Source organism: Haemaphysalis longicornis, unplaced genomic scaffold (assembly GCF_048455015.1).
Source record: "Haemaphysalis longicornis isolate Haplotype H1 unplaced genomic scaffold, Haemaphysalis longicornis Haplotype H1 scaffold_3, whole genome shotgun sequence".
NCBI lineage: Eukaryota > Metazoa > Arthropoda > Arachnida > Ixodida > Ixodidae > Haemaphysalis > Haemaphysalis longicornis.
This window is the reverse complement of record NW_027526335.1, coordinates 199,008,579-199,030,116: the sequence shown is the minus strand read 5'-3', so window position 1 is coordinate 199,030,116 and position 21,538 is coordinate 199,008,579. Positions and strand designations below refer to the sequence as shown.

At 48.0% G+C, this 21,538-nt stretch overlaps 1 protein-coding gene across 1 annotated transcript in view; it reads left to right on the top strand.

Moving 5' to 3' along the window:
* LOC144175924 (luciferin 4-monooxygenase-like) overlaps positions 1-21,538 on the top strand; it is a 104,157-nt gene that overhangs the window by 36,166 nt on the left and 46,453 nt on the right. The window contains exon 5 of the mRNA XM_077704993.1: positions 17,221-17,392. Within this exon, the coding sequence (XP_077561119.1) occupies positions 17,221-17,392 (172 nt within the window). The remainder of the gene's footprint in view (positions 1-17,220; positions 17,393-21,538) is intronic.

Sequence of the window (21,538 nt, the reverse complement as noted above, 5' to 3'; positions counted from 1 at the left end):
GCTGGAATTAAATAGCTTTGAATTTCACAATCAGTATTACCTACAAATAACCGGCACTGCGATGGGTACTCGAATGGCGCCCAACTACGCTAATATATTCATGAACGATCTCGAAACAAAATTTCTATCAACCCGTGAAATTAAGCCATTTTTTTACAAACGCTTTCTGGACGATGTATTCCTTATTTGGACCGGTACGGAGGAAGACTTAATCGACTTCATCGAATGTTTCAACAATGCCCATCCCAGCATCGCATTCACTTATACCTATTCAACCACAGAAATCAATTTCCTTGACGTGCATATAAATACAGACAGAGGAGAACTGATCACTACCGTGTACAAAAAACCTACCGATAGGCAGCAGTATCTGCACTTCGACAGTTGTCATCCGCGCCACTGAAAAACGAGTATGGCATACTCGCAGGCCCACCGATTTAGGAGAATTTGTTCCCGCACTGAGGACTTCGAGGCAAACGCAGAAAACTTGCGCAATGTACTCGCGAAGCAACAATACCCACCACCCATAGTCAACGACGCTATTTGCAAAGCGGTCAACCTTGATCGCCAAGAGTTGCTAAAGAACTAAACCGGAAGGGGAGAGGCAACCTAGTTTTCACGTTCCGGGGCAATTCCCCAAACGTAAACAAAATCTTGAAAAATTACTGTAACATGCTACAACAGAGTGAACGGCGTTCAAAAATCTTCCCCACCCCTCCTCGGGTCGTATACAGGCGCCCCAAAAATATTAAAGATTACCTTGTACAGGCCAAAACTGCGAGGGCACCCAAGGGTGGGTGTCGACCATGCGGAAAGGCACGGTGCCGCGTATGTAAACACATGCAGACAACCACGGTGGCAGAAAGCACCAACTCCCATTTCAAGCATTTAGGGTAGGTCGACACCTTCGAAAAAAAAATTGACAGGTGTAGCCCAAACGTTACAATTATATTTTTGGCTTGTAAAGCTTATACAGTTAGAAACTTTAAATAGATAAAATTGCTAAAAATGCCTAACAAAAAATTTATATAAATTAAAATGCGCCAAAATTTGCATGTTGCACGAACAGTCATAAGTACAAAATGGTTGGTTCGATTCAACCACGACTTCGCAGGAACATAATGAAGACAATAACCTGTGCAACTAACCTCCACGAATATCACATATTTAAGCTAAGTTGCGTAATCATAAAAAGACTCAAAAATTTAATATTTGGCTTGTTTGGGTTTCACACAACTGGCCATAATATAAAAAGTTACCAATAGTTTTCAGTCATTCTGCTTGATTGCATAGCTCTATATATAAATAAACAGCACACAAAGTTTCGTAAGAAAATAATTTCTAGAAGCAAAGTTATCACTGTTCGCGTAACTAATGGTTGCAAAAAATCAAGTTTTGAGAAAAATGGCTTTGAAGGTTCAGACCTATTGTACGTATTATAAGAAACAGTCAGTGCGCCTAAAATCCGCCAGGCTGATAGCTTGCACCCTCCTTGTAACCGGCACGATCTCCGTTTGGCCGAGCTGAGGCGCACACATTTTTTTTTCCTGTTTCGTGTCTTACAGTTGACTCACATGCAGCCTTCGTCTTAGGGTGACAGTTACTGGTCAGGCACGCCGTCCTCGTACTGTAACTGTAACTGCAGACTATAAAGTACTATAATGGTCTCCTTGTGAGGCTAGAACTAAATCCGTGAGGTTAAAACGGCATACGAAAAAGCACGGACAACCAGACACGAACGCAAGGCAATGCAAATTCGCCAACGTGAACACGAGTGTGCCACCCATTGACCCTTAGTGAAAATTTTGAAATAAATCAAATGTACAATATCCCGAAATGTGTCCAAAAGCTTAGAATGTAGCTAAATAAATTGGAATTATGTAGCGTATAAACGAAGAAACATTTAGGACGACATGGCAGATACTGCGTAATCGGAAACCTTCGGTTTCGGTTTCGGATGCGTCTCGGCGGGGTTGAAAAATGGTCATAACTTTTGAACCGATTAAGATAACAGCACAATCTTTTTTCTAAATATTCTTCAATAGACAAAGATGTTGAAATTGCAAAATTTTAAAAAAGTCATTTTTTTCAAAAAATGCGTTTTTGAAGGTGTCGACCTACCTTAATTCACGCGACACTCGACTGCGACTCTTCTAATGTGGTGTACCTTCTGGAGTGCGGTGTTTGTGGCATCCAATACATTCGCCAGACGGACACGGCATTCCGCATGTGCTTCAACAACCATCGCGCACATGCTCGTTCACTCCCGGATCTACCATTATCACGACATATTATCTCGGAAAACCACCCGTTCGACTCCATCAGGGTCACACTTTTACAGAGTGGATTTTCTACTACAAGAGAACGCGAACAACGTGATTCTTACGTTATTTACAAATTCAATACAGTAAAAGCAGGAATGAATGTTAGCCCGGGCATTATGTCGTCTATACATGCTGTTGATAATCTGGCTGCAGAATAATCCCCTATCTAAATTTTAAGTCTCTGTGTTGTTTAAACAAGTAATCAAGCTATTCTTATTTTATTTATTCCCTTCCCGGGGTTTCCGCACAGGCGGCATATTCCACAATCAACATCGAGGCACCCGCAGCTGTTTACTCCAACAAAGGACCCGCGCCACTCCCGCGTGCGGTTAGAAGATTAGTAAATCTCCTTTTCCCTGGTTCATGGTCGGTGACGACCCTGTCGGCTGCCCAGATAGGGCAGAAGAATAGAGCTAAGAATGATGAATGGCGCTCCCCCGTCCTGCCGGTAAGCGGAATCGTGCATGCTTTGAGCCACTGTGCGGAGATCGTACCTACACTCTTAACGAGCCGTCCTATCTGTTTGTAGCGTTGGTGTCACTGAAACATGTGTGCGGCTGCGACCGCATCCTGTCAACTCTTCCCGTAATGTCAGTGACCATTGGAATTCTGTGCCCCCCAGTGATGGTGTGAGAGCGTCCCTGTTACTGTGTTGCGCTTTCGCTTCTTGAGCAGAGCGGCCCCCTCTGAAGTGGGCGCTACCTGTCACTCTTTCTACAAGCTGACGAACGATGGAGGACAGCGTTTTGAAAGAGTTGTGTACTCCTGTCTCTTTTCTGCATGTTTAGGTTTCTTTTGGTTTTGTGTTTTCTTTCGTTTTCTTTCGTTTGCTCTTTTTTATTCTCTTCTCTCTATCTCTCTTTTTTGCAAACCTTCACCTCACCTCGCCGGGAGTGTGCGTTTGTTGCTGCTTTTCTCCCCAAATCCCCCCTCTCTGTTTTTTCGGCGTCGTTGGACGACGAGCTTATAAATACGTGCACAGAAATACGAAATGTTGTCTTGATAAAGATCGGCATCCGATCGAAACGTCGATAAATAAACAGTTTTATGAGAAGCTATACCCATTTTTTACTATTTGCTACGGCAACCAAAGACAGGCCTTCTCCAAAGTATATATATATATATATATATATATATATATATATATACCGAATATATTGAAACCGAATCCCGGAACTTATTCATCGCTATATATATATATAAATATATATATATATATATATATATATATATATTGTCACGAAGCCAAGGACGACGCAGTTGTCTTGCAGGAGAAACAAGTTTATTGGAGCGAACTTGTGCTCCCCTAACAACTCAAAAGAATACAGAGGCGGCGAAGCAGCGGTCAACAAAGTGACTTGCGTCAGCGAGCGTCGCAGAATCGAATGCCCCGGCGTCTGCTCTGCAGGCTTTTTATCTTTCGGCGCGCGTGGTTCTGGAACCGTCGATTCGCATCGAGAACATTGTAGATGCAAGAAGATTATTCCGCGATGTTCACGTTAGATCGGAATGCTCTCCCTATCTGAACAGATAACACATGCGGCACAGAAAGAAAGAATGGAACACGCGCTTCCCTTGGCACGGAGATAACACAGACCGGCGCAGCCGGGCGGTAAAAGCAAAACACAAATAAACAAACCCAATGCATGGTTCGCGGCATTACCCCCCCTCTAAGAGTGCATCGACCCGATGCTAACATAAGCGACAGTCCGAAAATGAAAATAAAAGTTCGTCATCGTTCGTAGAAAGGTTTTAAGCGAACCACGTGGACGACTTCGGGCCGCGTACGTCGTCGTGATGTGCCGGAGTCACCATCGGGGATCACTTCGTAGGTAAGTTGGCCAACACGTCGCAGAATCTGGTAGGGTCCGAAATACCGTCGCAGAAGTTTCTCGCTCAGTCCGCGTCGTCGGATGGGAGTCCAAACCCACACACGATCCCCTTGTTGGTACTCGGCGTCTCGGCGTCGGAGGTTGTAGCGGCCGGCATCCACCAGCTGCTGGTCCCTTATACGAACTCGAGCGAGCTGGCGGGCCTCCTCCGCACGTTGAAGGTATCCTTGGACGTCGGCGTTGAGGTCGTCGTCTTCTACATGCGGAAGCATGGCGTCGAGCATCGTAGTCGGTCGTCTTCCGTAGACAAGCTCGAACGGTGTCATCTGCGTAGTTTCCTGCGTCGCTGTATTGTACGCAAACGTGACATACGGGAGGACTTCGTCCCAAGTCTTATGTTCAACGTCGACGTACATGGACAGCATATCCGCAATTGTCTTGTTCAGACGTTCTGTTAGTCCGTTCGTTTGGGGGTGGTACGCCGTCGTTCTTCGGTGATCCGTGTTGCTGTAGCGTAAGATTCCTTGCATCAGCTCCGCGGTAAAGGCCGTTCCGCGGTCCGTGATTAGGACTTCAGGGGCTCCATGTCGCAGCACAACTTGGTTTATAAAGAACTTGGCGACTTCTTGTGCAGTCCCCCGCGGAAGAGCGGCGGTCTCTGCGTTGCGCGTCATGTAGTCTGTCGCTACGACAATCCACTTGTTCTCCGATCGTGACGTCGGGAACGGGCCTAGAAGGTCCATTCCAATTTGTTGAAAGGGCCTCCGCGGGACGGCGATCGGTTGTAGAAGTCCGGCGCGTCTTGTCGGCGGCGTTTTTCGTCGCTGGCAGTCCCGGCAACTCCGAACGTAGTGGGTGACGTCGGATGTAAGGCGGGGCCAGAAGTACTTCGCCTTAATTTTTGCAATAGTGCGAGCTGTGCCGAGATGTCCGGAAGACGGGTCGTCGTGGGACGCTTCCAAAATTTCGTCACGAAGGTCTGCGGGGATGACAAGTAGATAATTCGTTCTTGTTCCGGGGCTGAAATTCTTCTTCACGAGGACGGAGTTTCTGAGGCTGAATGCTGGTAAGTTACGCTTGAACGCTCTAGGCACGGCGACGTTACGTCCTTCGAGGTAGTCGATCATTACTCGCAAGTCGGGGTCGGCACGCTGCTGGGCGGCTAGGTCGCTCTCCGTAACAACCCCGAAGAACGCACTGTCTTCATCGGAGTCTTGTGGTGGTGGGTCGACAGGGGCGCGGGACAGGCAGTCGGCGTCGGAGTGTTTCCTGCCGGATTTGTAGACGATTGTAATGTCGAACTCTTGCAGGCGCAAACTCCACCGCCCAAGACGGCCAGAGGGGTCCTTCAAATTGGCGAGCCAACACAGCGCATGGTGGTCTGTTACAACCTTGAACGGTCTGCCATACACGTATGGGCGAAATTTTGAAATGGCCCATATAATAGCCAGGCACTCTTTTTCGGAGGCAGAGTAGTTTTTCTCCTCCTTCGACAGACCACGGCTGGCATAGGCGATTACGTTTTCGCACCCGCTTTGTTTTTGGACAAGGACGGCACCCAAGCCTATATCACTGGCGTCCGTGTGTATTTCCGTTTCGGCGTTGTCGTCGAAATGAGCGAGCACGGGCGGGCTTTGCAGGTGTTTTTGCAGCTCGCAGAATGCCTTTTCTTGGTCGTCTTCCCAGCTGAAAGCGGTGCTATCTTTCGTCAAGCGCGTGAGCGGCTCTGCAATGCGCGCGAAGTTTGCGACGAAGCGCCGGTAGTATGCGCACAGTCCAAGAAATCTGCGCACGCCCTTCTTATCTTTCGGCCGTGGGAAGTTCGCTATGGCTGAAGTTTTCGCCGGGTCAGGCAGGACTCCCGCGGCGTTGACGACATGGCCCAAAAACTTCAGTTCCTCGTACGCGAAGCGGCACTTTTCAGGCTTCAGCGTTGACCCCGACGTACGGATGGCCTCGAGTACTGACTGCAACCTTGCGAGGTGTTCGTCGAAAGTCCGGGAGAATACCACAACGTCGTCGAGGTATACGAGGCAGGTGTGCCACTTCAGGCCAGCTAGCACAGTGTCCATGACTCTTTGGAACGTTGCTGGTGCCGTGCATAGCCCAAACGGCATTACCTTGAACTCGTATAGGCCGTCCGGGGTTATGAATGCAGTCTTCTCTCGATCTCTCTCGTCCACTTCAATTTGCCAGTAGCCGGTCTTCAGGTCCATCGATGAGAAGTACCTCGCATGGCAGAGGTGGTCGAGGGCGTCGTCGATTCGTGGCAGGGGGTACACGTCCTTTTTGGTGATCTTGTTCAATCGCCAGTAGTCAACGCAGAACCTCAGTGTGCCGTCTTTTTTCTTCACGAGTACGACCGGCGCAGCCCACGGACTTTTCGATGGCTGTATAATGTCGTCGTTGAGCATGTCGTCGACTTGAGTCCGGATGGCTTCGCGCTCGTGGGAAGAGACGCGGTACGGTGACTGTCGGGTAGGTCGGGCTCCATCCTCGGTTATTATCCGGTGCTTCGCCAGAGGTGTTTGACGTAACTTTGAGTTCGACGAAAAACACTCGCTGTAGCGACGCAGCAAAGCCAATAACTTGTTCCTTTCTTCTTGCGGTAGCGCCGGATTCACGTCGAAGGGGTGCGGAAGCTTGAAGGTATCGTCGGGTGCGCGTTCAAAGTCGGCGACTGCTATCACGTCACTTGCTAGTTGCGTTTCTTCGACGAACGCAATTGCAGCGCCCTTGTTTAAATGCTGGTACTCCTCGGTGAAATTGGTGACCAAAACGTGGGATTTGCGATGCTTAAACCGCGCAATGCCTCTTGCGACAGACACACCGCGGTCAAGAAGCAACCTTCGGTCACTCTCCACGATAGCGTCGACGTCGGGAGCAGCACCTTCACAGTAGACGGTGATCATCAAGCTTGCGCGGGGTATATATATATACCCCGCGCAATATATATATACCCCGCGCGTATATATATATATATATATATATATATATATATATATATATATATATATATATATATATATATATATATATATATATATATATATATATATATATATATATATATATATATATTTATATATATATATATATATATATATATACTTATATATATATATATATATATATATATATATATATATATATATATATATATATATGCTTTACAGTAACCAAATGCATGCTTTATACCCAGATACAATCAAGCAATCATGGAAACAATCCTGCAAACAAGTATTTGCGATTTTTCCTTATTAGCTCGTTGCATGCATACGGAAAACTTAGAAGATAACTTGAGTGCACCAACAGGCCATTTAGGAATCCCGCTTGTAGAGAACTCGTTTTTCATCATAACTATAGTGCCGCGAACCATGCATTGGGTTTGTTTATTTCTGTTTTAGTTTTTCCGCCTGGCAGCGCCGGTCTGTGTTATCGGTGTCGCCTGTGGGCCAAAGGAGGCACGTGTTCTGTTTTTTCTTTCTATGCCGCAGGTACCTTCTCTTCTGATAGGGAGAGCCTTCCGAACTAACGTGAAAAGCCTAGAATAATCTTCGTTGATCTACAGTGTTCTGCATACACTTCGACTATTCGAGAAACTCTCGTGCCGAGTGATAATTTCGCACAGAGCAGATGACGCAGCATTCGAATCGCCAGAGCCCGCCTGCACACGTCACTTTCTTGACTGCTGCTTCGCCAGCTGTATTCTTAGAGTTGTTAGGGGAGAACAAGGTCACTGCAATAAACCCGCTTTCCTTGAAGACAACTGCGTCCTATTTGGCTTCGTGACATATGATGGAGGTGCGGGGTACATGCACCCTAAACTATCTGCAAGTCGCCAAGAAAGCCCCACTAGTACCAGCCGCCAACAGGAAGGCCTCCCACCCGAACTCGCCATACTACCGTAGAAAATGAAGAATGATGACGTCGCTACCAACGCCATGGTCAACCAAGCCAATCCTCCCGTCGTTCTGCATCAAGCTCGGGAGCCCCAATCATTCCGAGGATCTCCCGGGAAGACCTCAAAGAGTGGCTGGAGAAGCTGGAGCGCGTCCGAAATTTCGAACGATTGGATGATGAAGAAACCTGAAGGCAAGTGTTTTTCTACCTAAGACACTCGGCTCTAGTCTGGTTTAAAAATCACGAGAGCTCGCTAACATCATGGGGCATCTTCAAAACAGAATATTTGAAAACGTCCACAATTGTGGTGCGTAAAGAACGAGCTGAGCTATTGTTGCAGACGCGAATCCAACACCCCAACGAAGGTGTTGTAGCGTTCGTTGAGGAGATGAAGATGATGTTCCGACGAGCTGACCCAGAAATGTCGGGAGGGAAGTAGCTGCGCTTTCTCATGCGGGGAGTAAAGTAAGAGCTCTTTGCTGGACTAATTCGCAACCCCCCAAGAACCGTCGCTGAGTTTCTGACTAAGGCGTTCATGATCGAGGGGACCTTGACATGCGTTCCAGGCCGTACCATCAACCACACAACGCGTTTTTGGCGAACCCCGTCAATGCCCCCGGATTCACGACAGACGGCTTACGGGAAAAAATCCGCGCCATCGTTCGCGAACAACTCAGGAAACGTTTCCCAACGACGTCGCAACCCCAAGTCGCCTCCCTTACCGACATTATCCGAGAAGAAGTTCAATATGGAATGGGGACTTGTGCGCCGTCGGGAGCACCGTGTGAGCCACAAGCTATGGCCTACGCCGAAGCTGTTCGTCGACCCCGCCCAGCTCCAACTCGTCGTCAGAAGGCCCCGCGATACCACCGCCCACTGTCACCCGCCCGACCCCCAGTGTTCGAAAACCAGACCCCGAGGAAGAAGGACGTATGGCGAACTCCCATGAATTGTGCTCTGTTCTACCACTGCGGAGAGGCCGACCACATCTACCGTCGCTGCACCTACAAGATGCTTGGTTTGCGAGGGTTCTCTGTCGACGCACCCCGCCCCCGACCCCGCCAGCGCCCATCGGAGATTGAAGAATAGGTGTCCAACACCAGCCATGGACCAGCCAGTCTCAACCGATCTCCTTCGCCCTACCCATAACAGTCGCTCAACCGCCGTAGCAATGCTGATTTCGCACGTGAAAGGTCCCCCAGCCCACGCGGGGGAAACTAAGGGCAACAACTTCTGGAGGTGAAGTTGCACAACGGCAAAAAAATGAAAACCCTCCAACGACGCAAGGGCGCGCCAAAGACCGTGATTGACAACATGCCCTCATTCCGACGAACCGACCTAACTCTGACGAGACTCCCGAATACGACGACAGCTACAAGGCGCGACATGTACCCAACATGACCGAGACTGCCACTGAGAAGACAACGACAACGACGCACAGTGCTCGACCGTCAACACACTCAAGCCGTGATGCGACAGCCCGACGCTCCCGGAACTCCCGGAAGGCGGCGTCCGACGTCCAGTTGCCCATCGCCGGCTTTGACGTAGTCGCCCTGATCGACACAGGATCAGACTAGTCGGTAATGAGTGGGTCATTCGCGTCTAAGCTGAAGAAAGGTACGACAAGATTGGATGGTCCGCATATACGCACAGCAGGAGGCCACCTCGTGACGCCAGGTCGAACGTTCACATCGCGCGTCACCATAGACGGCACGACAAACCCAGCGGTGTTCGTCATTTTGGCTAACTGCTCCCGCGACGTAATTCTCGGAATGAAGTTTTGACGGACAACGGCGCAATAATTGATCTACAGATCAAGTCGATAACTTTTCACTCCAATCACTCCACGATGCCGCGGCCGAACAACGAACACCATGCTGCTGTAAGGATCGCCGACGATCATGTCACACTGCCACCTCGCGCAAGCTCGTTGGTCGCCGTCTCCTGTGAAGAGGCTGCTCCTGACGTGCAAGGTATTGTAGTGAGTGACAAAGGGTTGCTTCTCGGCCGCGGTGCCTCTGTCGCAAGAGGCATCGCGAGCTTTAGGCACCGCCAATCCCAAGATTTGTTCACTAATTTCACCGAGGAGTACCAGCATCTAAACAAGGGCGCTGCAATTACGCTCGTCGAAGAAACGCAAGATGCAAGTGACGTGATCGCAGTTGCCGAATTTGAATGCGCGCGCACAGATGCTTTCAAGCGGCCGCATTTTTTTTGACGTGAACCCGGTGCTGGCGCAAGAAAATCGGGACAAATTATTAGATTTGCTGCGTCGCTATAGCGAGTGTATTACGCCAAACTCAAAAGTACGTCAGGCACCCCTAGCGAAGCACCGATTTATAACCGAAGATGGAGCCCGACAGTCACCGTACCGCATGTGTTCGCACGAACGAGAAGCCATCCGGACACAAGTCGAAGACATGCTCAGCGACGACATTATACAGCCATCGAAAAGCCCCTGGGCTGCTCCGGTCGTACTCGTGAAGAAAAAAAGATGGCACACTGAGGTTCTGCGTTGACTACCGGCGATTGAACAAGATCACCAAAAAGGACTGTTACCCCCTGACACAAATCGATGGCGCCCTCGACCACCTCTGCCACGCGAAGTACTTCTCATCGATGGATCTCAACACAGGCTACTGGAAAATTGAAGCGCATGATACAGATCGAGAGAAGACTGCATTCATAACCTCAGACGGCCTATACGAGTTCAAGGTGATGCCGTTAGGGCTATGCACGGTGCCAGCAACGTTTCAGCGAGTCATGGACACTGTGCTATCTGGCCTGAAGTGGCACACCTGCCTCGTATACCTCGACGACGTTGTGGTATTCTCGGGGTTAACACTAAAGCCCGAAAAGTGCCGCTTTGCATACGAGGAACTCAAGTTTTCGAGCCGCATTGTCAATGCTGCGGGAGTCCGGCCTGACCCGGCGAAAACTTCAGCCATAGTGAATTTCCCGAGACCGAAAGATAAGAAGGGCGTGCGGAGATTTCTCGGACTGTGCGCATACCACCGGCGCTTCGTCGCAAACTTCGCTCGCATTGCAAAGCCACTCACGCGCTTGACGAAAGATAGCACCCCTTTCAGCTGGGAAAATGCCCAAGAGAAGCGTTGCGAACTGCACAAACGCCTGCAAAATCCGCACGTGCTCGCTCATTTCGACGAAAACGCCGAAACGGAAATTCACACGGATGCCAGTGATATAGGCTTCAATGCCGTCCTCGTCCAAAAGCAAAACTGGAGGAAACGTATTCGCCTATGCCAGCCGTGGTCTGTTCAAGGAAGAAAAAAACTACTCAGCCTCTGAGAAAGAGTGCCTCGCGATTATATTAGCCATTTTGAAATTTCGCCCATACGTGCATTTAACACCGTTAAAGTCGTGACAGACCACCCTCGCTGTGTTGGCTTGCCAGTTTGAAGTACCCCACGGGCCGTCTTGGTAGGTGGAGCTTGCATCTGCGAGAATTCGACGTTACAGTAGTCTATAAACCCGGGAGAAAACACTTCTACGCCGACTGCCTGTCTCGCGCCCCCGTCGACCCACCACCGCAAGACTCCGGCGGTAACAGCGCATTCTTCGGAGTCGTGATGGATGGCGACCTAGCCGCCCAGCAGTGTGCCGACCCCGAGTTACGCGTAATGATCCACTAACTCGAAGGACAAAACGCCGCCATGCCTAGGGAAATCAAACGGAACTTACCAGCATTCAGCTTGAAAAACTCCGTCCTCGTGAAGAAAAATTCCAACCCCGGAACAAGAACGAATTATCGCCTTGTCATCCCTACAGATGTTCGTGACAAACTTTTGGAAGCATACCACGACTACCCGTCTTCCGGACATCTCGGCACAGCTCGCACGATTAGAAAAATCAAGACGAACTACTACTGGCCCCTCCTTGCATCCGACGTCACCAACTACGTCCGGAGCTGCCGTGACTCCCAGCGACGAAAAACGCCACCGAAGAGACCCGCCGGACTTCTGCAGCCGATCGCCGTCCCATGGAGGCCCTTCCAAAAGATTGGAATGGACCTTCTGGGCCCGTTCTCTACGTCGCGATCCGAGGACAAGTGGATTGTCGTAGCAACAGACTACATGACGCGCTACGCAGAGGCCGCCGCTATTCCGAGGGGGCCTGCACAAGAAGTCGCCAAGTTCTCCATAAACCAAGTTGTGCTGCGATATGGAGCCTCTGAAGTCCTAATCACGGACTGCGGAACGGCCTTCACTGCAGGGCCCATGCGAGGAATCTTACGCTGCAGCCACACGTATCACCGAAGATGACGGCATACCACCCCCAAACGAACGGACTAATGGAACGCCTGAAAAAGACAATCGCGGATATGCTGTAGATGTACGTCGAAGTTCAACATAAGACTTGGGACAAAATCCTACCGTATGTCACGTTTGCGTACAGCAGGGCTATCCAGGAAACTACGCAGAAGACACCGTTCGAGCTTGTCAACGGAACATGGCCGACTACGATGCTTGACGCCATGCTTCCCCACGTGGAAGATGATGGCCTCAACGCCAACGTCCAAGGATACCTTCACTTTGCAAAGGAGGCACACGAGCTCGCTCAAGTTCGCACAACGGACCAGCAGCCGGTGGTTGCGAGACGCTACAACATCCGACGCCGAGACGCAGAGTACCGCCCAGGGGATTGTGTGGGGGTTTGGGCTCTCATACGACGACGTGGACTCAGTGAGAAGTTTCTTCGAAGGTACTTCGCACCCTACCGGATTCTTCAACGTGTTGGCAATCTTACTTACGAGATGATCCCCCATGGTGATTCCGGAACATAACGACGACGCACACGACCCTGAGTCGTCCACGTGGTTCGCTTAAAACCTTTCTAGTCAAGATGACCTACTTTTATTTTTTATTTTTTTTGACTGTCGCTTATGTTAGCATCGGATCGATGCCCTCTGAGAGGGGGTAATACCACGAAAAATGCATTGGGTTTGTTTATTTGTGCTTTGGTTTTGCCACCCGACTGCACTGTCTGTGTTATCGGTGTTGTCTCTGGGCCAAAGGAGGCGCATGTTCTGTTCGTTCTTTCTGTGCCGCATGTGAGTTATCTTCACTGATAGGGAGAGCGTTCCGAACTAACATGAACAGCCTAAAATATTCTTCGTATATCTATTTTGTTCTGGATACACTTCGACTATTCGAGAAACCCTCGCGCAGAGTGATAAATTCCCTGTGGAGCAGATGCCGCGGCATTCAAATGGCTGGAGCTCGCCTGCACACTTCACTTTGTTGACTGCTGCTTCGCCGCCTGTATTCTTTGAGTTGTTAGGGGAGCACAAGTTCGCCCCAAAGAAACTTGTTTTCCTTGAAGACAACTGCGTCGTCTTCGGCTTCGTGACAACAGGAACGTTTTGCTTCGTCTTTTGAGGGAAAGAAATCGGTTAGCTGGAGAGTTTAACGTGCAGTCAAGCCATACCTTTCTCGCATATACATGCATGGCGGTTGTCGTCACAATAAAGAATTTGTTGCCACCTATGTAAACCTACAAACATTGGACATGGGAGCAGTTGGAACACCTACACAATGTCAACAGGTCCATCACAAAGATGTATATTTTACGAGGTTTTGACTGCTTTCCCAACCACCCCATAACTTTGGCACATGGCGGTATTGGTAAACAGTTTACTTTCTTCACCAATGAAAACCATGGCGTTCAGGTTCATTATAGGTGGCGATATGAATGCGTCCGCAACGGGACTCGCAACATAGCGGTAGGCGCCTGCATTCTGGGTGTCGGAAATAGCACCATGTAGAATTGACGTTGAGCCTAGCTACGCGTAACTGGAAAATTATAATCTCAAGACAGTGTACGTTATGGTTTACTGGTACGTTATGGTACGTTATGGTACGTTACGGTACGTTATGGGGTACTGGTTTGTTACGTTTTCGTTAATAAGAACCAACTGCGTAGGCTTTTTTCAGTTTTTTACCGTAAAAAGATAAGAAGCCCTAAACACTGGGCATTCCTTCAGCTATTATGGCCTGCATTGCTGTAGCGTAGTCGTAGTAGGTCTCTGGGAACAAGCGTAACATAAACACACGCAAGCCCGATAGAGGATGGAGCTGGAAACGGCAATTATGTGTGTTTACACTGCAAGATAACTTGTGCCACATTGCATAGATAAGATTTGCTTCTTAAAGACTTGCCTTCAAAAAATGTAGGGTTTTTCCGTATCCGCTCGCACGAATTATATCTTCAAATGGAAGCCTTCCACGGTTCACTCGCCAAGGCTCAACCCAAATACGCTAAACGCAATCATTTCTTCGGGAGATTAGGCGGGAGGCGTTCAGAAGATGGTCGCCATCATTCACCAAGTAAATGTTGTGGCGTGCCAATGTTTCCTTCTGTTGCATGAATGGCCAGGCGGTGACATGACTTTGCAATGTCACATCTTGCACCTGTAAAGAAGAAATTCAATAAAAGATAATGGGCCAAGAAAACGTTTTTTATATAGCGCATGCAGCAGTCACCTAGGGAGGGCAACAACAAAAAAGAAGAATGTACAACACCATTAAGCAACGCTAAATAGGGCTGCGACAATTGCGGACTAGGAAGACTATAAAATATGCACTTGACTATGCTTGAAAGTATCAATTAAAGCTGACGAAATGGTCAAAAAAAGGTGAAATAGGCTGCTGCACTTATTCTGTACACTTAACTTGTACGAGTTCAAATACTATGTATAACTCGCTTTCATCACACCAATAAGCGTCTAAAATCCGGTATAACCAGGAATCGAAAAGAACAGATTTGGCGAAGCGCAGCAAGTTCGTGTGCCAACGTCTGTGGTGGGTCTGTGAATAAGCGGTTGTTTTGCTCATCTGAAGGACATGAATTTGATTCGTGCCGATCTGGTCGTTTGTCGGATGCAGGCGAGAAGCGAAAATGTGCGTGTGCCCAGATTTTGCCGGACCATAAAAGTCCACGGTCAGTCAAAACTAATTCTGCAGCCCAGCACTTCCGCACACCTCACAACCACGGTGCAGCGTTGGCCCGTAAAACACCAGGAAATTTAAAGATTTTCTCATGTAAAAACCAATAAACCATTCGCGAGCGGGAAAAAAGGCACAACCAGGCCTTTGAATGCGGCGGACAATAGGAATTAATCAGTCGGCGACTCAGCTAGACCAGCCTGTTTTTTGGTTACATATAAATTCAAGGCTCTTCCACACTGTGGTGAGGCAAGACGAGCGAAGCTCACGCTATTTAGGAATTTGCTATGTTGGGCATAAATATTAGCTACATTGAGTTGTAGGGATGATGGAGTGTTTTAAATGACTCACACAAAAAAACCACAAGATAACTACTGATGTACAATAATGTTTCATTGTAGCCCGGCTCCGAAAATCAAGGCGCTTAATCTGGTCAGCCATTGTGGGTCCCGGTTGTAGCTGGAAAAGCCCGTAGGGTTCGAGACGGGATATCTTTTATCGAAGCGACGCACAACCTGAATAGCGAGGACGGTGGATGTAAGTGTTGCGAAAAAGACGCCCGTTACCAAGCTGTTTTGCCGGCCTGCTGAACTCATAAAAATATAATCATACCAACAATAGGAAGAGTCAAAAGCTGCTGCCGTTATCACAGGAGCCAAAACGAGTACTCCGTTTTTCTTGAAAAAGCACAGCGCTAAATTAAAATTACGAAGACGTATGACAGCGGAACACACGATGCAGACTTACGAAAGCGCTTTCGTAAGTCTGCATCGTGTGTTCCGCCTTCCTACGCCTTCGTAATTTTAATTTAGCGCAGTCCTTTTGCAAGAAATAATGTACCAACTAGCCCAGAAACGAGCTCTCTTGACGCCGTTTTTCCTCCGCGTACAAGGAAATAAAATTGCTTTGAAGCAGAACCGTAACACCGATAAACCCAATCAATGGCTCTAAAGCCGCATTTCTACACCTGAACTTTATTTGCTTCTATTAAAATGCGGGTTGTCCGGCGATTAAGCCAAAAAAATGAGGTAAATTCGGACTAAATATGTTTTGTGGACGAAACAATTATGATAGTCATAACGGCTGGTTTACTCATAGTCTATTCATTTCAGGCAAATAGCCAGACAAAACATTTACTTGACCTGTAGCACCGTTATTGGCCCGTATGAGAGGCAGTTTTCCACTACAAACTTGGAGGCAAACCGGTAAACCTTTAATTAGTCTTTCGAATAAAACCTGAAAAGCGCCAGACTATCAGTAGTAGGCACAATTGGTCACCGAACACAAGAAAAAATTTGAGCGATGCGCAAAAGAAAGTTAAAAAATTTTATTGCGGCGTTGCCCGTATTCCGTCACGCAAAAGGTATCACAATCATGGCAGCTCAGATTTTATTTCATTTCGTGCATTACAACAACTGCTCTGAAGATGGGCAAAAAAAACCATTAACAGTTACAAAAAAATCGACGCCATCCCGCCCTGCGAATGGGTCTGTCCAGCACAGCTGTTGTATACCCCTACATATGCTCTTGGGGGAGAGTATGAAATATTCTTCGTTGTCTCGCCGGGCTTGTCGCTTGCACTCGGCTTCTCTGCCGGGAAATGCTAGGTCCTGACGCATGTGCTCGGTGTCTTGGGCGGCATCTGCTGGATCCGGCCTAGCCTGACGCGTGCGCTAGCCCTATAATGGGGTCCACCCCCCTCTCTTTTCAAGAGTACCTGCAAACCTAATCTTTTCCAGAACAAATCGGGGGTTCCCATTGTTCGCCGGCGCTTTCCATACATCTTGAAGTTTAATTGCTTGGTTTGTGGATTTTTTTTACACGAGTATTGTGCTCTGATTAGCCTGATGCATGCGCTCGGCGTCTGGGACCAGAACGTCGGGGTCCTGCTTGGGATTGTTTGTTTAAATCACGAAATTCGCAAGACAAGCAGAGGCTCACAGCTTCACTGTAAAGGAAGGTTTAGCACTGAACTGTATGTCCACAGACGTGAAAAAACTGGGTGGATTTCGAATCTGTTCCTGATTCTCGTCTTAATAGCGCGAAACGTTTTCTTATGTACCAACTCGTTCAGCAACGCGATTACTTTCAAGAATGAATTGTTTGGCAATATACGAAAGCAAGTGGACATTTGACACTGCAGGATCATACGCAAGCATGCGGTTGTTCATTGTAAATATAACGCACATTTTGCAGGTACAATGACTCATTCGTACTCGATCAAAAGGATTCGTTACTCTTGTCGGTAACCATCATGCACGTGAGTGGCTTGTGGTTGCTCTTCAGCTACCTTGCCAGTGGCTGTCGTGTAATACTCGTTCGCTCCACGGACGTCGAAACGTTGCTTACGGCAGCCTCAAAGTACCAGGTAAGCGTACATTTTGAAATCGAAGGAATGCTTCTCAACAATGTAATGTGGTCGTTTATTTCATCAAAACAATATTAACAAAAAAGAAAGTGAGATATTGTAGGCAACAAAATTTTGTATAGACAGTGGGGCTTTTTGTTATGGTCTCGGACGCACCTGAAAACTGCTCGAGAAGCAGTCGCGAATTCATGTTTTGCATATATTTTTCGCGTGGGGAGACCTCGGACTACCAGCGGACTATCCGCGGTGAGTCTGAGACTGTAAATCATATCGCCGCAGCAAGACGTGCGTTGTAGAACGCAGTGAAATGAGTGCAAAAGCGGCAGGAGTTAGTCAAAATACTGGTTTTCCCACAAAAGGGGGGTGTGTCATAATTTTTTTCCCGGGGTGGGTACTCCTGGACGACAACGGTAACACCGCAACCTTTATGAATTTTTTAGTGGAGAGCTGTCACAGCAGATTCGTTTCGACAGAAGAGTGCCTTATTTTTTTATTTGCTGAGTCATCCGGCACATAAAGGAACGAGCCTGGGGGTGTCCTCACTGTAACATTGCCACGGGCGCAGTGTACGGAATGAACTAGCGCTGGTTTGCAGCGCGTGTCGTTATAAAAGCAAAAGGTAAAGAAGTTTGTTAAGGTTTTGAAATATCGGGTTGCTTCCAACCTTTCTGGAAATGTTGAAGGAACCAACAGCATTGCCTTTTATACTCCTGTTTTGATCATAGATAGCCAGTCGCACTTCTTATTCCGATCATTCATGCTCAATCGGCTCAGACTGCTGCGGGAGATGTCTGAGTGAATGTGAGTCACAGAATTCTGAGTATACAGAACATTTATTGCAACCAGCTAGTTAGTTTCAGACGAAAGGCTGACCTCCGCTTAGCAAAGTTAGCGTTGATTTGGTGCCGAAAGACGCCATGATTGGGGAGAAACCGCTAATGAAACGTCCATCAAACGTGACGGAAGCAGCGACGCTCTTTGCGTTACAATAAACCGGAACCACACGAGGCGGTGGTGATGTATGCGGTATAGAAGCAACCCAGCAGAACGCCACCACGTACTGAGTGGTTTTAGTAGTTTCGGTAAAACGAGTCATGCCTTTGAACTCCCCCGACCTTTGCACCTCCGGACCAAGTAATCGAAATGTTCCTTCATGGGACACGTGATCAGTATTGACGCTTTGTTGAGGAAAAACGCATTGTCCTTTTGAGGCCTCGCAAATGTTGGCGCTGGAACAACTGCTCATGCGTAGGTCACAAGATTTCTCATAAAGCAGTACCGCCGCATCAAGCATAGACAGGAACCGCCCTCTAGAGGCAGCCAGGAAAGACGTTGCGGACGCCATATGTTCTAACCACTTCCGGTGCAAGTTGCGCCGTACAGGCAGTGGTTGTCGCCCGTCTCCTCACGTCTTCATTAGTTTATACGTTGTTTAAGAAAAAGCTGCGCGAAAGACTGTTATATTCCTTTTTTGGGTGAGATATTCTATTGATCCAGAGCAACTTTTATTTGACTTCAGTCTCCCTTTCATATGAGGCAAACAAATCACAAGTTTTAGCCCTACTGAACCTGAGGTTCTGTCACTCCTGGGAGTCGACGTAAAACGACATTTCCCTCCGGCAACGTGAACGTTGTGGAGCTTCAGATAGCGTGGGTCTATGTGAACTTAATTCCGGGTGAGGTGCCATGAATCCCAAATGGAGTGAGGATGTCCAAACGGAGTTCTTTTGATTCTGTGTTTGCAAACCGTTTTTTCTGTAGACATGAGGTTCAGCGTGGAGCTCACGTAAACGTGAGGTGCATAAACTTGAGATGCAGTTTTCAGGTGATAGAGTGACGTATCATATCTGTAACTGGAAATAAGGCAATACGTCTGCTTCGAGAAGGTTGGCTATTTATCTCGGCTATTCCAAAAGAAGGCATGTGATGGTAGTTACAATAGGCGACAATGTGGGCGCTTCGTTTTTAAGGGGGGGGGGAGGGTTGTTCCGTCAGATGTATTAGCAACTCTTGCTTTCCTTCGCGCAGTTTTACGTTTTGATGTCAAAGTGGATGTTTGTTGATGATGACGACCATGATTATGGTGATTAAAAGTTGGCATTGCTTCATCATTGTTTCAGCTAAGAGATGGTGTTGTGGAATGTAGTCGTGGTAAAGAGCAAAATAGCTACACAGCTTTTAGGGACAGCGTGTTTTTGAAGGTGTGTACATATAGTTCCATTCAATGATGCCTTATTCAACACAAAGAAAGTACATAAAATGGGTAGTTTCATGGTTTCTGCGTGCGCTTCATGAATAAGGTGCGCACACGGAGCAAGAAGCAAGACCGGCTGGTTGGCTGGGCTGGGAGTCATGACTGTGCATACAGGTTTTATTCCCGTGACTGATGTGTCCCGGGATCGTTCCGCAAATATAAGTGACGACTTGAAGCCAGCTGCAGAAGGTGGTTTGCACTTCTCCTACGCCACTTTAGTCTTACTTCTTGAGTTAAGGCCGGCGACATTTTTTTGGAGTTCTTCCCAGCAAGGGTGCTTCCTGTACCGAAGCAGGGTGTATGGTTTTCATGAGACATGGTGCTTGCTCATTGTCACTTTCTAGCTGCGAGTGCACGGTTAGCGGCTGCTACTGGCTTCGTCACAGGAATTTTTTTTTGCGGGCACAGCCTGTGTGAAGGAAGCACAGAGTAGTCCAGGCGGACGAAGTATTTGGCTTGGCGCTTGGTGACATATATGTTTTCCTTGGCTCTGCCAAACGTTTGCATACAGCTGGTGAAAGACAGGAAAAAAATTATGGGGGTGGGCACATTGTTATTTTTGCTCGCTCCCACAAAGGTCTGAGCTGCAGGGGAACAGGTCTTGTGGCGCCATTTATAGCGGTGAACGAACAAGCTCAGGGAGTGGCTTTACCGGCGTTTGGGACACTTATTTGCATAATGGCAGAAGGATTTGTTGTGTAGTGTCAAGGTGTTGTTCTGGGGCGGGTCAGGTGGCGACACCGGTGGAACGTGTGAAGCGCTGCAGCTAAGGGAAAGGAGAAAGAGGGCAACTTTGTTAACGTTCGGTCACAGAGGTTCGTACAGTAAAATTATTTGTGACCTCTTCGACACTACAGGGCTCTCAACCAGAAGGTTTTGGTCCGGACAACCCAAGCCAGTCAGCATGAATTCTATAAACAACTCAGCAATTATTCAAGAGGCGGCGATGCTTTAGGCCGCGCGTATAGCAGCGAGCATTCACAACGGGCCAAATTTGTTTGTGTTAATAGTGTGCCGTCTTTTCTCTCCTGATATGAAACTGCTTCTATGCCAGACAGACACAGCAGCCGAATGTCGCGAATTTTACTGATTACTTTCATTTATCTTCAGTAGTCTAATAATTCACCGACTTTGACCTCAGCAGAGACGATCGCCTTCGAATAGGCGGCAATGTGACAAGAAGAAAACTAAGCGGACAGTAACGCGTAGTGCCATGGGTGGTGCCAAGCCGGGGGGGCGTGGAGTTTTTGCGCAAGCTGTGAAGGCAAAATTGTTGATGCATTTTATTTCTTTGTATATCGATCGCTTCACCAGCAACCACCGTTCGCATAATCTATCCTGCCTCCACGTAAGAATACTTGTGGAATGTCTTTGAAGAGGTCACAGCCGCATCGTCTTCGACCGCCATAGGGCTGATGTGGCCAGCCATTGTCTTTACGAACACAGGTCAATCTTACTTTGCTGGTATCAACGTCATGTCTAGGGCCGCATGAGCTCGCGCACTGTTTTTTTTTCTCTTCACAAGCTTCCCCTTGGCATTCCTTTCAACATAGACCTCGATGGTCGCTCCTCTCCCCCTGGATGCTGGAGTGTTGTCATTGGGGGTCCACGGATCCCACAATACTACTTTCTTGTTTGTAACTTCTTCTACTCGGCTATACCTATACGTGCATAGATCAACATTGCTCGCAGTGCGGACGGCAATGCATCTTTCTTAGTGCACCCTTGCTCATTTTACTGTAAGACGTGTCTTGGCTCGAAACACAGCTGGCGCTAAGCGGGACAAGGACGAAGAATTACCAAACGAATGAAGCGCACACTCGTTTTTGTAATTATTCATCCTGGTTCCTGTTAGCGCCAGCTATGTTTCGAGTCAAAAACCAAGTAGCCCC